General features: G+C 53.6%; 1 protein-coding gene across 1 annotated transcript; it reads right to left on the reverse strand.

Annotated features, from left to right (window-relative positions):
- Positions 1-385: 385 nt before the first annotated feature.
- Bcat2 (branched chain amino acid transaminase 2) lies at positions 386-11,737 on the reverse strand. Its single transcript, XM_005366787.3, has 11 exons — positions 11,654-11,737; positions 6,505-6,579; positions 6,052-6,255; positions 4,349-4,459; positions 4,143-4,262; positions 3,792-3,955; positions 2,024-2,166; positions 1,779-1,864; positions 1,495-1,635; positions 1,349-1,423; positions 386-761 (listed from the first exon to the last, which is right to left on the reverse strand). Exons 1-11 carry the CDS (start codon positions 11,675-11,677, stop codon positions 723-725), a joined length of 1,182 nt encoding a protein of 393 aa, XP_005366844.1. The 5' UTR covers positions 11,678-11,737; the 3' UTR covers positions 386-722.
- Positions 11,738-13,102: the final 1,365 nt, after the last annotated feature.

The raw sequence follows: 13,102 nt of genomic DNA on the forward strand, positions 1-13,102 counted from the left end.
CCACCAACATTACTGCTCTTTGTTCTGCCTTTGACTGGAATTAGTATATCTGCTGGCTGAAAACAAACTCAATCTGTCCTAGGTTTTCTGTCTCTATTCATCTTAATCTGACATTTCTTCAGCCCCAGCGCCCATCCCAGACTGCTTCGTGCGGGAGTGGGCTCTGACAGCTTGGGCACCCAATGTCCTACAAGAAGGGAAAAGATCCTAAGAGATCCCGTGAGACTACTGTGAGGCTACACCCAAGACAGGAGTGCAGGGAGAATTCAGTAAACGGGCTTCGATACTAAAGTACAGAAGGGACCCTCAGGTCAGAGACGCCTCCAAGCTGGGTCCCTGATGATGAAATGTGCTGAACCCCCAGGATCCCAGGGAGGCGCTTTGAACATGACAATGTCTTGTTCTTTGGCATTTTATTTCAAAATTGCAGCACGTACAGAGAGGGAAAAATGCATCATGGAGAGCACGGGGGATCCGGCCTGAGAACGGAGACAGAGAATATGCCAAGGTCCCCCTTCGGAGCAGCTGGGGAGCTCAACCCTGAGACCCAACACTTGAGGGGCTTCAAATAGTCAGGGTCCCGCCCTTAAGGCTTTGGGGCACAGCGGCCACGTGAGGGCGCCAGAGACCCAGGTGTCCGGCCAGACCTTTATTGCACTGCTCATGAGTCTTTGGGAGGCGAGGACCCGCGGATCCAACCCGTGAAGGCACAGCCGGCTGCGTCACACCGGAAACATCCAATCATGGGCACTGGCTCCGTACTGCAGACAACCGAGTTGCTGCTTTCAGGCAGCTGCACTATAAACTCCCAGCAGGTCCCGGAACGTCGCAACTCACAGCTCACAGAGCTGAGCCCCAGGGTCTTATGGGAAGTGTAGTCCTAGACCCGGAGGCCCGCCCACAAGTCCAGAAGGACAGCAAGGCAGGGAGTTGCACAGCCTTGAAGGCGCTTGGGAAAAGGCATTTTCAGCTAACTATGGAGTGCTAGGCACCAACACGGGGCCAGGATACCCGTCACCTCGGGTCCAGCTCATTGGGAAATGAGCCCAGAGGTCTTTTGGAAGCTCTCTTGGCTCACAAGAATGGTAATGCTCCAGAGACTTTTGGGAGGAAGGCTTATCACGCCAAAGGGGCAGCCCATGGCCCCAGGGAGTTGTGGGAGGCTCATTTTTGTGGTCAATGGCCCCAAGGCTCATGAAAACAGAGGTTCTCTCTTCAGATGCAGAGCCACAGAGATTCGAGGAAAGGGGCCTAAGTCTCCTGAAGCACGGAAAATGCCCGTGCTTCTGGCCACAGGCATTGGAGGAGGGGGCAGGACCATTATCAGCGTTGCCAATCCCGAGCTCACCTGAATAGCCTTCAACTCCTTCTGGAAGCGCAGGATGAGCTCCGGCCCGTTCTCCATGGTGGGAATGTGGAGTTGCTGAGGCAAAAAAGCCGTGAGGATGGGCACTCCCCCTTTCTCTCCCACCTACACTGGCAGCTCTGGCTCACCTTGCCTTCGTATAGGATTTGATGCACTGGGCAGACCTGACAAGCGGTGCCTGAGCCAAAGACTTCCCGCACGCGGCCCTCCTCCAGCGCCCGCTTCAGTTCCTCCATGGTGACCTTGCGCTCTGCCACGCGGAACTCACCCTGCACAACAAAGGGGCAGAAACTCTCAGTCCCGGGAGTCCCGCCCTGCTGCAGACCAGCATCACTGCCCCCCTAAGGCTGCTGGGAAAGACAGGTCCACAGACGGACCCAAAGAAGAGGGGCAGGTGCCACACAAGCCTTACCCAGGTCCTAGCCAGGTCCAACAGGCTTTGTCGAACCACTCCAGGCAGAATGATGCCATCCAGTGGGGGGGTTGCCAGCTCCAGTACTAAGTCAGGGATGACAGATGGGTGTCACTGCCTCCCACCCTTAAATGACCTTCTCTTTCTCTTAGAAGCAACCTGCCCAGGACCCTGCAACCTTGCAACCCAGTAGGAATTGGGCAGGACATCATACAGGGTGTGGGTTGGGTCATGGGTAGGCTCACCCCCGTCCTTGTGAGTCCAGTAGACGAAGATGTTCATGGTGCCCACCTCGGTGAGCTGGTGGTCCGGCCCGTACAGCCAGAGGACTTGCTCGCAGCCCTTCTTCTGGGCTTCTTGCTGCAGGGCCACAGTGGGCCCATAATTCCTAGAGGGCAGCCTGGTCAGACTGGGCAGAGACCCTCCATACTCCCCAAACACAGCCAAGGAGGAGTCTCCTTCCCAGCCCACAGCCTTCCTGGGAGGGCTCCCACATCCACAAGACAGAATTCTTAGCTAGCAGTTGGGGTCAAAGTTAGGGCCCTGTGGGGCTGGTGTGCCCCCTTTCCTGCCTCTCAGTCTTTCCTCTCCCCGCCAATAAGTCCTGAAACTACAGGCACGGTGGTGCCGGTGGTTTGACTCACTTTACTCTCCTTTTTTGGTTTTGTGTATTTTGACAGGGTTTCTCTGTGTATCCCTGGCTGTCCTGGAACTCACTCTGTCGACCAGGCTGGCTCTGCCTCTGCATTGCTGGGATTAAAGGCTGTCACCACACCCAGCTGGTCTGGGGCCAGGGTCTCTGGTAGCAGAAGTTGGCCTCCAAAGCACAATGAGCTGAAGTTACTCTTGAGTTCCTGACCTCCCAGGTGCTGGGGTTACAGCTGTGCACCCCCACACTGGTTTCTGCCCTGTTTTGACCTGCAGTGTGTCACCCACCCCAGGCTTCAGCTCTTACATCACCCAGGGCTCCCACTGTCTCAGGACAGGAGCCCAAGCCACGTTCTGAGCCTTGTGCAAAAACTGGTCTTGTCTGTCTCCCTTGTGCCAACCGTGATCCTGTCCCACCAGCCCATTTATGAGGGCCCAGAGTTAGAAAATGATAGGGTAGCGGGGTACTAAGTAAATACTCTATTGCTGAACTCTCTCTCCAAGCCCTCTCTGGGGGATCTGAGGCAGGGGCTCTACTGCTGATCCTTGCCCGCTAGCTCCCTTGTATAGTCCTCCTGCCTCAGCCGACGGAGGCACCAAGACTACATAGCATACATGGCCATATGCCACCATGCCTGGCTTCTCTTACTACCGCTATAGCCAAGAAACCAAAAATGAAGTGTCACCTCTTACATGGAGCTTCCACAGGACTCTGTGAACCCTCACTAGAGTTCCCAGCAGCCCTCGGGGGGTGGGACTGGCTTGGCCTTATCTGTGTACCAGCTGCAGCCAACACAGGGCCTGACACCAGGAAGACGTCAGGAGGTTCTGAGAGGACCTGAGTACCCTGCCTGTGTGGCCACATTTCCTCATTCCAATATGCCAGTAGCCAGCACCTGACCTGACCTCAGGAGACTCAGCCACCTTTGCTGGCTTTCAGCAACACAGCACGGTGGGTCCAGAGGGTCATGACGCATAGGGACTGAGGCCCGAGGAATGCAGGGAGCTATAAAAGGAGATTCCACCCAGCACAGGTACCAGGGAACAGAAGGAAGAGCTAAGGGAATCTTGCTTTCTAGAGGTTTCGAGGGGCTCGACCTTCTGGCTGACCCTCCCATCTCTGAGCTCCTTTGCCGTGAGAACACATCCCATGCTCCTTTCATGGTCAGTGTCAGACACAGGACACAAAGCCCAGGGCCCAACCACAGAGCCAGTGACAATGGCTCTCCAAGCCAGAACCAGGCCCGGCCCCAAACAAGAAGCATGTGGAGTACGATGGCTGCACGCAGGGTACAGCTCACCCTTCCACAGCACCCCCCACCCCTGCCATGGCACAGCTACTTACGGATGTGGGGAACTACTTACCCCCCGACCTTGTAGTCACCGACCCCACCCATCCAGGCTCTGATGAACGTGGGGTCAGCCAGGAGGGAGACAGGGGTCATGGAGTCTCCAGGGAAGTAGGAGCCCACGGGGCAAAGAATGACATACAGGAGGGCTTGTGTGACCAGGCCAACACCCAGCGAGGGCTATGATGGGCATAGGGACAGTGTCAGACCAAGGGTCCACACTCCAGCCTCCTCCTCCCTTAGACTAGGAGCTCTAGGCCCACCCCCTTCCCTCAGAGCCTGGGGTCCAGGCTCAGCCTCTGCGTTCCCCTGATGCCGATGCGGATGTGAAGGGCCCCACACCAGCAGCTCCCACGGCAATGCCCACCTCATTCCCGATCAGCACGGGCCGCACGTAGAGGCTGCTCCCATGGCTGTCGGGAACCCAGTCTTTGTCCACTTCAATGAGCCGGCGGATGCACTCCAACAGCTCCTGCTTGTCAAAGTCCTGGGTGGATCCCGTAGGAGTCAGGGCTCCAGATTCGCTCAGCCACCCTCTACCCTCTCTCCTTCCAGGGCAGACTGGACACTCACTGGCAAGCAGAGGCGCCTTGCAGAACGTAGCATCCTGTCCATGTTGAGCCACGGCCGGAAGAGGCGTACCTGCTGGTCTCTGCCTTTGTATGCTTTCAGGCCCTCAAAAAGCTGCAGGGACAGGCAGGGGAGAGGTGCTCAGGGCTGGGTCCCTCAGCATCCAGATAGCAAGAGACAAATGGAGACGGAGAAAGGCAGATTGACGGAGACTTCAGAAAGCACAGGCAAGGCAGCCGTGGAGGTCAAGCCTTTTCACTCAACTACGCAGGAGGAGCCTGGCCCATAGGGTGAGGTCCTGTCTCAAAATCACCCCATGCAAGGAAACAAAAGCTCATTTAATATACAAAGTTCTCCTGCATAGTTTTTAAAGTCTATCCTAGGGAGCTGGAATAATGTCCCAGTGGTTAAGAGCTTGGCAGCTCTTCCAGTGGAACCAGGTTCCATTTCTAGGCCCTCTATGGAGACTCACAATCACTAACTCCAGCTCCAAGGGATTGGGTGCCCTCTTCTGGCCTCTGCAGGGACTGCATGCACAGCAATACACAGACACAACTCTATGTATGCAAAAACTCATACATACAAAATAAAAATAAATAGGCCGGGCAGTGGTGGCGCACACCTTTAATTCCAGCACTTGGGAAGCAGAGACAGGTGGATCTCTGTGAGTTCGAGGCCAGCCTGGTCTACAAAGAAAGTTCCAGGACAGACTCCAAAGCTACACAGAGAAACCTGTTTGGAATACAAAAAACAAACAAACAAAAAAGACCCTGTCTCAAAACCAGGATGGAGAACAATGGAGAAAGACACTATGTCAATCCCTGACTTTACACACAATCAGGGGGAATCATTCTGAGAACTTCAAAAAGCTCTTCGGCCACTGGAAGAACTCGAGCAGTTTGGCAAGGCTTCTTTCTGAGGAACAGGCTGGGGCGGTGAGTGTGGAAGCTGTACACGTTACAGAGAATAGTTTAGTAACGCTGCTCAAAATGTCACACTTGCCCTTTGACTCACTAGGACTGGAAACTGGGCAGACACACTTGCATTCAGAGAAAGTGATATTGGCTATTATTGCAGCATTCCTTATCATGTCTCAGGGATGAAAAGAAGCCAGATGTCCGACATCAGGGGACCATCTAAGGAGGCCTCTGTCAACAGAAACCGTGCTGCAGAAAGATGGGCAAGGCTCTGGAAGGAGCGCCACAGGAAGTCAGGTCGCTAGTCTTTCAACAACATTCTATAGCCCTGGCTAGCCTCCTGCCTCAACCTCCTGAGTGCTGGAATTATATTCCTTCCCACAGGGCCTGAGGCAGTCTTATTATTATACCCAGGCTGGGTCAGTCCCTGTTCAGACTCCTCCAAAGGTCCTCATCGCTGTGGCCCTGATGGCATCCTAGGCCTCCTGGGCCACACGGAGACTCCAGTGTCTGCCAACCGAGCCCCTCTGTCTGCAGGAGCTGTCCCTCCTCTTCTTTGCCAGGAGAACCCCACTTTCTTTCAGAACACAGAGTTCCAACAAAGCCAAGATCTGCTCATCCCAGGAAGCGACTGTCACCTAGTCTAGGTCCCAGAGCACAGGTGATCTCGGGAAAAGATGACAGACCCACAAAGGAGAGAGCATGCAAAGTCCCAGAGAGATGAAGTTGGGCAGGCTCACGGCAGGGCAGACAGGCAGCAGGGTGGCCGACAGGGGCAGCCGGTCCCACCTGCAGAGAGTAGTGCAGGGCTGAACAGGCCGGGTGCAGCGTGAGGTTCTGGAAGGGCTGGATCCTTGGCCGGCTCCAGCCTGTCTTCTTGGTCCACTCCACCATCAGCATGTGGTCTGTGAATGTCTTTCCAAACAGCAATGGCTGGCTGGGGCCTGGCTTCTTCTGTGGCTCCCTGGTCACCTGAACCTGGAGGTCTGCAGCCTGAGAGGAAGCAACAACCAGACAGCAGCTCAGCAGCCTGGAGTCCCCAGCCTGAGAGACGAGAGCTTCCATGGCCCCAGCCTCGGCCCCACAGAGGACCAGGCTCCATGAGCCTTCTGAGCGATGCTGCATTATCTCTTTACAACACCTGGGAGCAGACAACTAAGTCAAAGAGAGATGAGACCTGGCCTCCCTCCAGAACAGCGGACAGACCCAGGCTTCCTCCCCTACACCCAGGGCCCCCTTTACCTTGAAGTTGGAAGACACACATCTTCTGGACCCACACAGAAACCAGGAGACAGGGAGAAGTTTTGGGGCCTGGACCTGGGATGGCAAGAGAAGTAAATATGACCAAGGAAAGAGCCAGAAAGAGCAGGCAACCTGACACCCAGCTGCCACCTCTGGCTGGGGAGGCCCATGAGGCTGGCTCTGTCACAGTCCCAGCACATTCTAGACAGACCCTGTGCTCGGCCCACGTCCCCACTGGGATGACTATCCCCAGAAAGAGCAAAGTCAGCTCCCACCCCTCCACCATGCAGGGCAAAGTCGACAGGGGCGTGCCTTCTACTAGAGACCTTTGGTCACAGCTTGTTACCAGCTTAGACAACGACCAGGGACAGTGAGCAGGTAAGGGGACACTCCTGGCTTGGGGGGTCCAAAATCTGACGAGAGTTAGAAAAGGATAGGTCCTCCTTATCCCAGAATTGAGCAGCCCAGACCCCAAACCTCCTCCCTCAGGCCTAGGTGTAAAGGCCATGTGCTTCTCCATCAAAGCCAGAGCCCCAGACTCCTGCTCCCCTCCCTCAGACCCAGTGCTTCTCCTCCTTAATCTTCTTCCCTCAGGCCCACAGGTGCCAGATTCCAGCCCTCCTCCCTCCCGCGAGGGGTCCCAGTGCTTACTCTTTAGGAATGTGTCACTGGCTGGCACGGCTACAGCCCCAGCCACATGGCTGGAACGCCCTTACATGGGCAGCCACGCCGTGCTTGTCACTGTCAATGGCTGAAGGGCACACATCCCTGCAGACCCTCACTGAAGCTGCATGGCCTACAGAACTAGTTGTGTAACAGGAGGCCCCTTCTTGTTGACTTCTGACCTCAAGCTTTTCTCTGCAGGCCACAGAGAAGCATCCGGGTCCTGGGTTTGAGGAAGACAGGAAGGATAATAGCCTGTTCCTGCTGGGAGAGCTGATGGTGGCCAGTAAGATGAGGGCATCCAGCAAAGGCCAGCGGTCAGTAGGTGAGTCTTGGATGTCATGTGGATGAGTCTGGGCCAGGAAGTACTTTTTCTTCTATTTTTTTTTTTTTTTTGAGGAGAGGGGTTGAGACAGGGTCTCATTAAGGTGCCTACTGCACTCAAACTCACTCTGTAGTTCAGTCTTGAAGTCAGGATTTTCCTGCCTTAGACCCTGCACGAGCTGGGATGACAGGCGTGTGTCAGAGAAGATGACTCTGTGTGTGTGTGTGTTTGTGCACGTGGTGCACCATGTGAGGGTGCATATGGACATCTGTGGACGTGCGTACGGAGGCCAAACTCAGATGTCATTCCTCAGGTGATGTCCAGCCTGGTTTTTGTTTGTTGTTTGTTTTTATGTGTCTGTGTGAGGGGATCAGATCCCACGGAACTGGCGTTACAGACAGCTGTGAGCTGCCATGTGGGTGCTGGGAGTTGAACCTGGGTCCTCTGGAAGAGCAGGCAGTGTGCTTAGCCACTGCCATCTCTCCAGCCCCCCATTCTGCTTTTTGTTTGTTTGTTTTGAGACAAGGTCTTACTACCTAGTCCTGGCTGTTCTGAAACTCGCTGTTGACCAGGCTGGCCTTGAACTCTGAGATCCACCACCAGCTTCTGCCTCCTGAGTGCTGGGATCAAAGGTGTTTGCCACCCCACCCCACAGCCCATCCTGTTTTTTTTTTTTTTAAAGATTTATTTATTTATTATGTATACAGTGTTCTGTCTATCTGTATGCTTGCTGGCCTGAAGAGGGCACCAGATCTTATTACAGGTGACTATGAGCCACCATGTGGTTGCTGGGAATTGAACTCAGGACCTCTGGAAGAGCAGTCAGTGCTCTTAACCTCTGAGCCATCTCTCCAGCCCCCCCATCCTGTTTTTTTGACAAGGAATATGATTGTGTTCTGGAGTTTACCAATTTGGCTCAGGGACCCTCCAGTCTCCGCCTTGCCAACAATGATATTTTAAGAGGGAGTCACTGCACTCCCCCCTCCCATCGACCGGGTTCCATGGATTAAACTCAGGCTATCATGATCAGGCAGCAAGTATTTACCAACTGTGCCCATAGCTCCAGTCCATGGTCATGGTGTGGCAACTGAGGGCTTCTGGGTGATCTGAGAGCGGCAAACCCTCTTGTGTCTCAGGGTGGTAACATGAAGCTTGCCCAACACTGCCACCATGCACCAGACACTCATAGTATGGGGAAAGACAGCCACCCTGGGCAGGGCAGCCAGCATGGAGGCAACAAAAAAAATGTTTTTGTTTAATACAGTGAGCCGGAGAAGCTGAGCAATGCGGGAAAGAGATACAGAGATGAAGGGGTGAAAAAAATGGAGTTGGGGTTATTCGGGTGGTAGAATGCTTGTCTGGGATGCTGGAGCCCTTGGGGCTGGGGTTATTCAGTTGGTAGAATGCTTGCCTGGGATGCTGGAGCCCTTGGGTTTATGTCTCTGGCAGCACACATACCCTGCAATCCTAGCACCAGGGAGGTAGAGAAAGGAAGGTCAGCAATCCAAGGCCATCCTTGAATTTGTAGCAAGATTGAGGCCAGCCTGGTTTATATAAAACCCTATCTTTTTGTTTATGTTTTGTTCTTTCGAGGCAGGGTTTCTCTGTGTAACAGTCCTAGCTGTCCTGGAACTAGCTCTTGCAGACCAGGCTAGCCTTGAACTCACAGAGATCCACCTGCCTCTGCCTCCTGAGTGCTGGGATTAAAGGCAAGCGCCACCATCTGGCCATAAGACTCTATTTTAATAATAATGAGATGGAATCGGATATGGGGGTGAACACCTTTACTCCCTGCACTGGAGAGACAAAGACATGCAGAGCTCTGAATTCAAAGCCAGCCTGGTCTACATAGAGAAACCCTGTTTCAAAAAAAAAAAAGAAAAGAAAAGAAAAGAAAAAGAGAAAAGAAATGGAGGCACCACCTGTCCACAGCCTGAGGACCCGAGTTTAATACCTGGGACCCACTTGTAGCCAACTGAAGGACAGAACCAACCGACTCATTATCCTGACCCCCACACAGGCACCATGACCCCACACAGATTCACACACCAAATAAATAAAAACATAACAGGGCAGGTGGGCAACACTAGGAGAAGAGGGAGAAGCAGGGAGCCAGGCAAAAAGAACTCTAAGCTGTGTTTGATGGTGTACACCTATAGTCACAGGGCTCTGGAGGCTGAGGCAGGAAGATCTAAGTTAGAGCCTGGACTGAGCTAAAGAGATCCAGGAAAAAGCAGATAGAGAAACATCACACAGCCTGGGACATGGTTCAGGGATAATGTCTGAACTGGCCACAGAGCCTTGGTGACAATGAAGTGCCACCTTCACCTTCCTGAGGCAATTCAAAGGCCAGCAGTCTTCTCTTGGCTCAAAGAAAGCCCGCCCCTACCTATACTATGGGATTTAAGCCCAAAAGGGCAACTAAAATGGCAGGTGGGCTACAGGGATGAAGTGTAAACGGTTAAGCTGAGTTAAGAAATTGAAGGGGAGCCTGTGGTGGCGCAGGCCTTTAATCCCAGCCCTCGGGAGGCAGAGGCAGGCAGATCTCTGAGTTTGGGGCCAGCCCAAAACTACGAGAGCTAGTTCCAGGACAGGCTCCAAAGCTACAGAGAAACCGTGTCTCGAAAAAAAGAAAGGAAGGAGGGAAGAAAGAAAGACAAAGCAAAGAAATTAAAGGGGAATATAGGAGAGTGTGCGGGGCAGGGTTCTGTGTGACATGGTGGTGTTCCCTTCATGTCCCAGAAAGCTCTGAACTGCTGAACCCAACACAGCCCAGGTGTCTGTCAAAGATCAGGGCTGGTCTTGGTCTTGTCACAGCTCCGTCCTCCCTCACAGGGCAGCGAAGGATCACTGTACAGTGCTGTCCTGACTCAGGTAACTGTCCCTGCACTCTCTACCAAATCCCAGCCCAGGTCTTCTCGTAGCCCCGGGATGCTCTGAGTGCAGCCTGGACTTCCATCAGACTTGCACAAATCCAGTGCTCCCTGTATTACAACCTGTCACCTCAGGACTGTCCCTGGCACAGCCACATGCTGTCCTAACATAGGGCTGTTTTCCCTCTACAGCCTAGGATTGTCCTTGGCAAGTCTCGGGGCTGTTTCTTTCAGACCCAAGAATTGCTCCAATGTCAATCTAGACTAACTAGTCCCTGCAAGATAGTCCTTGCCACCCCCCCCCCCCCCAGTAATGTCTCCCTTATACTCTGGATTTCCCCATGTGGGCACTCACCACTGGGCACTCCTAGCTCTGAAAACTGCCTTCTTCCTCAGAACTCAGATCTGTCCCATTAGAACGGGGGCTGGCCCAAGATGGCAAAGTTGTACCATCCAAGGCCACCACACGATCAAAACCTAGATTGCTATCCTGTCATAGCCCAAGACAGTGTCTGTCTACAACATTTTTGTCTGTCTCTAGAACCGGGAGATGTACAGGTCTGTTCAGGAATTCGTAAGTCTGGACTGAGAGCATCGGGAGTCAGGGCAGCTAACAGCAAACATTTCCCCGAAGTTATGTATGGCCCAACTGTTTGCGTCCTTACTTGGAAATTATGTTTTCTTAAGATCTTGACTCCAAAACTCTGCTGCTTGGCACCTTCTGTAAGCACTGGGTACTGTTGTCTGGAGATCTGTGTCATTTTGACGTACAGATTACCAAACCACGTACAGAGCCTCAGACAGACATTACACACGTCTTTATGTGCTCTTTGTTCCAAGAAATAAGATCTTTGGTCCAGTTCCCAGCCAAGACTCTGGCTAGTTATACGCCAAGTCCCCGAGGTTCGGGGCCCCTTGTCTAAAGGAACACAAGAGGACCGGCCCTGAAAACCCGCAGGCAGCACGCCCCAGCCAAAACTTCCTCACGCCCAGTCCACCCTGTGCTTCTCCCATGCCCTCCTCCATGCTCCTCACTTCCGACCTCCCGGTCCACGGATCCTCGCGTCAGGTACCTCCCGCACCCCACCCGTGTCTACCCGCGCTGCCGCCCGTTAAAGGCCGGTGCTGCTTTCCAAGGGGCCCCATCCGCCTCTGCGTCCCGCAGCGGAACCCGAGGCACAGAGGAAAGACGCCCAGTCGGAAAGGCTGCACGTCGGTGGTCCATCCGGAAGTGGTGCCCCCCATCGGGATCCCCAAAGGCCCCAGCGCTGGTCCGCCACGCACCCACCTGCCGTAGAACCGCTGCGGCCATGATCCGTGCAGACCGTAACTGTGCCCGCCTGGGGCGCGGTCTGGTAAAGGCATTCCGGCCCCGCCCTGCTCACTCCCCCTCCCGCACATGGCTGCTCTCTGCGGGCCTCACTTCAGCCAGGCCTTTCTGAGTATAGGACCTCGGGGATCCAGGTCTGCTGCAGAGAACATAGGCTGGAACAGTCCAGAACTGGCATGCACTCGCTCCCTCCTGGCCTCCATCCGGCCCTGCTCGGCCCCAGCCAGGCGAGCTTTGGCTCCGTTTGCTTTTGCAGTACTTGGGTACTAAACCCGTGGCCTCACGTATGTTAGGGAAGCGCTCTAACTACCCAAGTAACATCTCCTTTTTAAAAAAATTATATTGCTGGGTGTGATGGAGTACGCCTTTAACTCTAGCACTTCGGAGGCACAGGCAGGAGGATTTCTGTGAGTTCAAGCCCGTCCTGGTCCACCTAATGAGTTCCAGACCAGTCAGGGCTATATAGTGAGACAATGTCAAAAGAAAGAGGGCTCAGTCAGAAACACTGGCTGCTCTTCCGGAGCACCGGGTTTGGTTCCCAGCACCCACACAGTGGCTCACAACTGTAACTCCAGTTCCAAGGGATCTGTGGACCTCTTCTCAACTCCACAGACACGAGGCATGCACATGGTAAGCTTACATGCATACAGGCAATACGCTCATACGCATAAAATAAAAACGTGAAAAGATTTTCTAGAAATAAAACAACAAAAACACGCATCTTCAGAGGATCTTTGTGGGCGAAGTCGCCGAGGCGGGTGTCAGCGAGCTCCTTCCTTCACCAGTACATGGATAACAAGGAAAAGTGCACTGTAAATGGCAGTGGATGCAGAGAAAGGACATTTGAGAATGGGCCTGGTGGCCCCTACTTGCAATCCCAACACTCTGAAAGCTGAGGCAGGGGATTTGCTGCAAACATGAGAGCATCCTAATTGAGAGAGCTAGTCTCTGGTTTCAAACAAATGCAACAAGAGGATTGAGTGGGGGATAGCTTGTTCTTTGTAATTGCAATACACACACACACACACACACACACACACACAATACATTTATACAGGATCTCACTCTGTGCTCCAGGCAGGCTTCAAGCTTGCCATTCTCTCAATTTCGCAAGTACAGGGATTACAGTGTTGTCCAGCCAGCTGTGGCAATGTCCTTCCATATTGTGCTTCTTGGTCACTTGACACAAGATTTTCCCATCAGAAGTCACACACACACACACACACACACACACAGACACACACACACACACACACACACACACACACACACACGGGCTAACAGTGTATAGTTAATCCTGAGTCTGTGTACTTCTGCAGCAGATTCTCAGACTACAGCTCCAACTCTCTCAAATCCCAACACTGTTCTTCAGACTGCCCCAGGCTGCAGTAACCAAACCACACACCC

The sequence above is a fragment of the Microtus ochrogaster genome, unplaced genomic scaffold (assembly GCF_000317375.1).
Source record: "Microtus ochrogaster isolate Prairie Vole_2 unplaced genomic scaffold, MicOch1.0 UNK14, whole genome shotgun sequence".
Taxonomy (NCBI): domain Eukaryota; kingdom Metazoa; phylum Chordata; class Mammalia; order Rodentia; family Cricetidae; genus Microtus; species Microtus ochrogaster.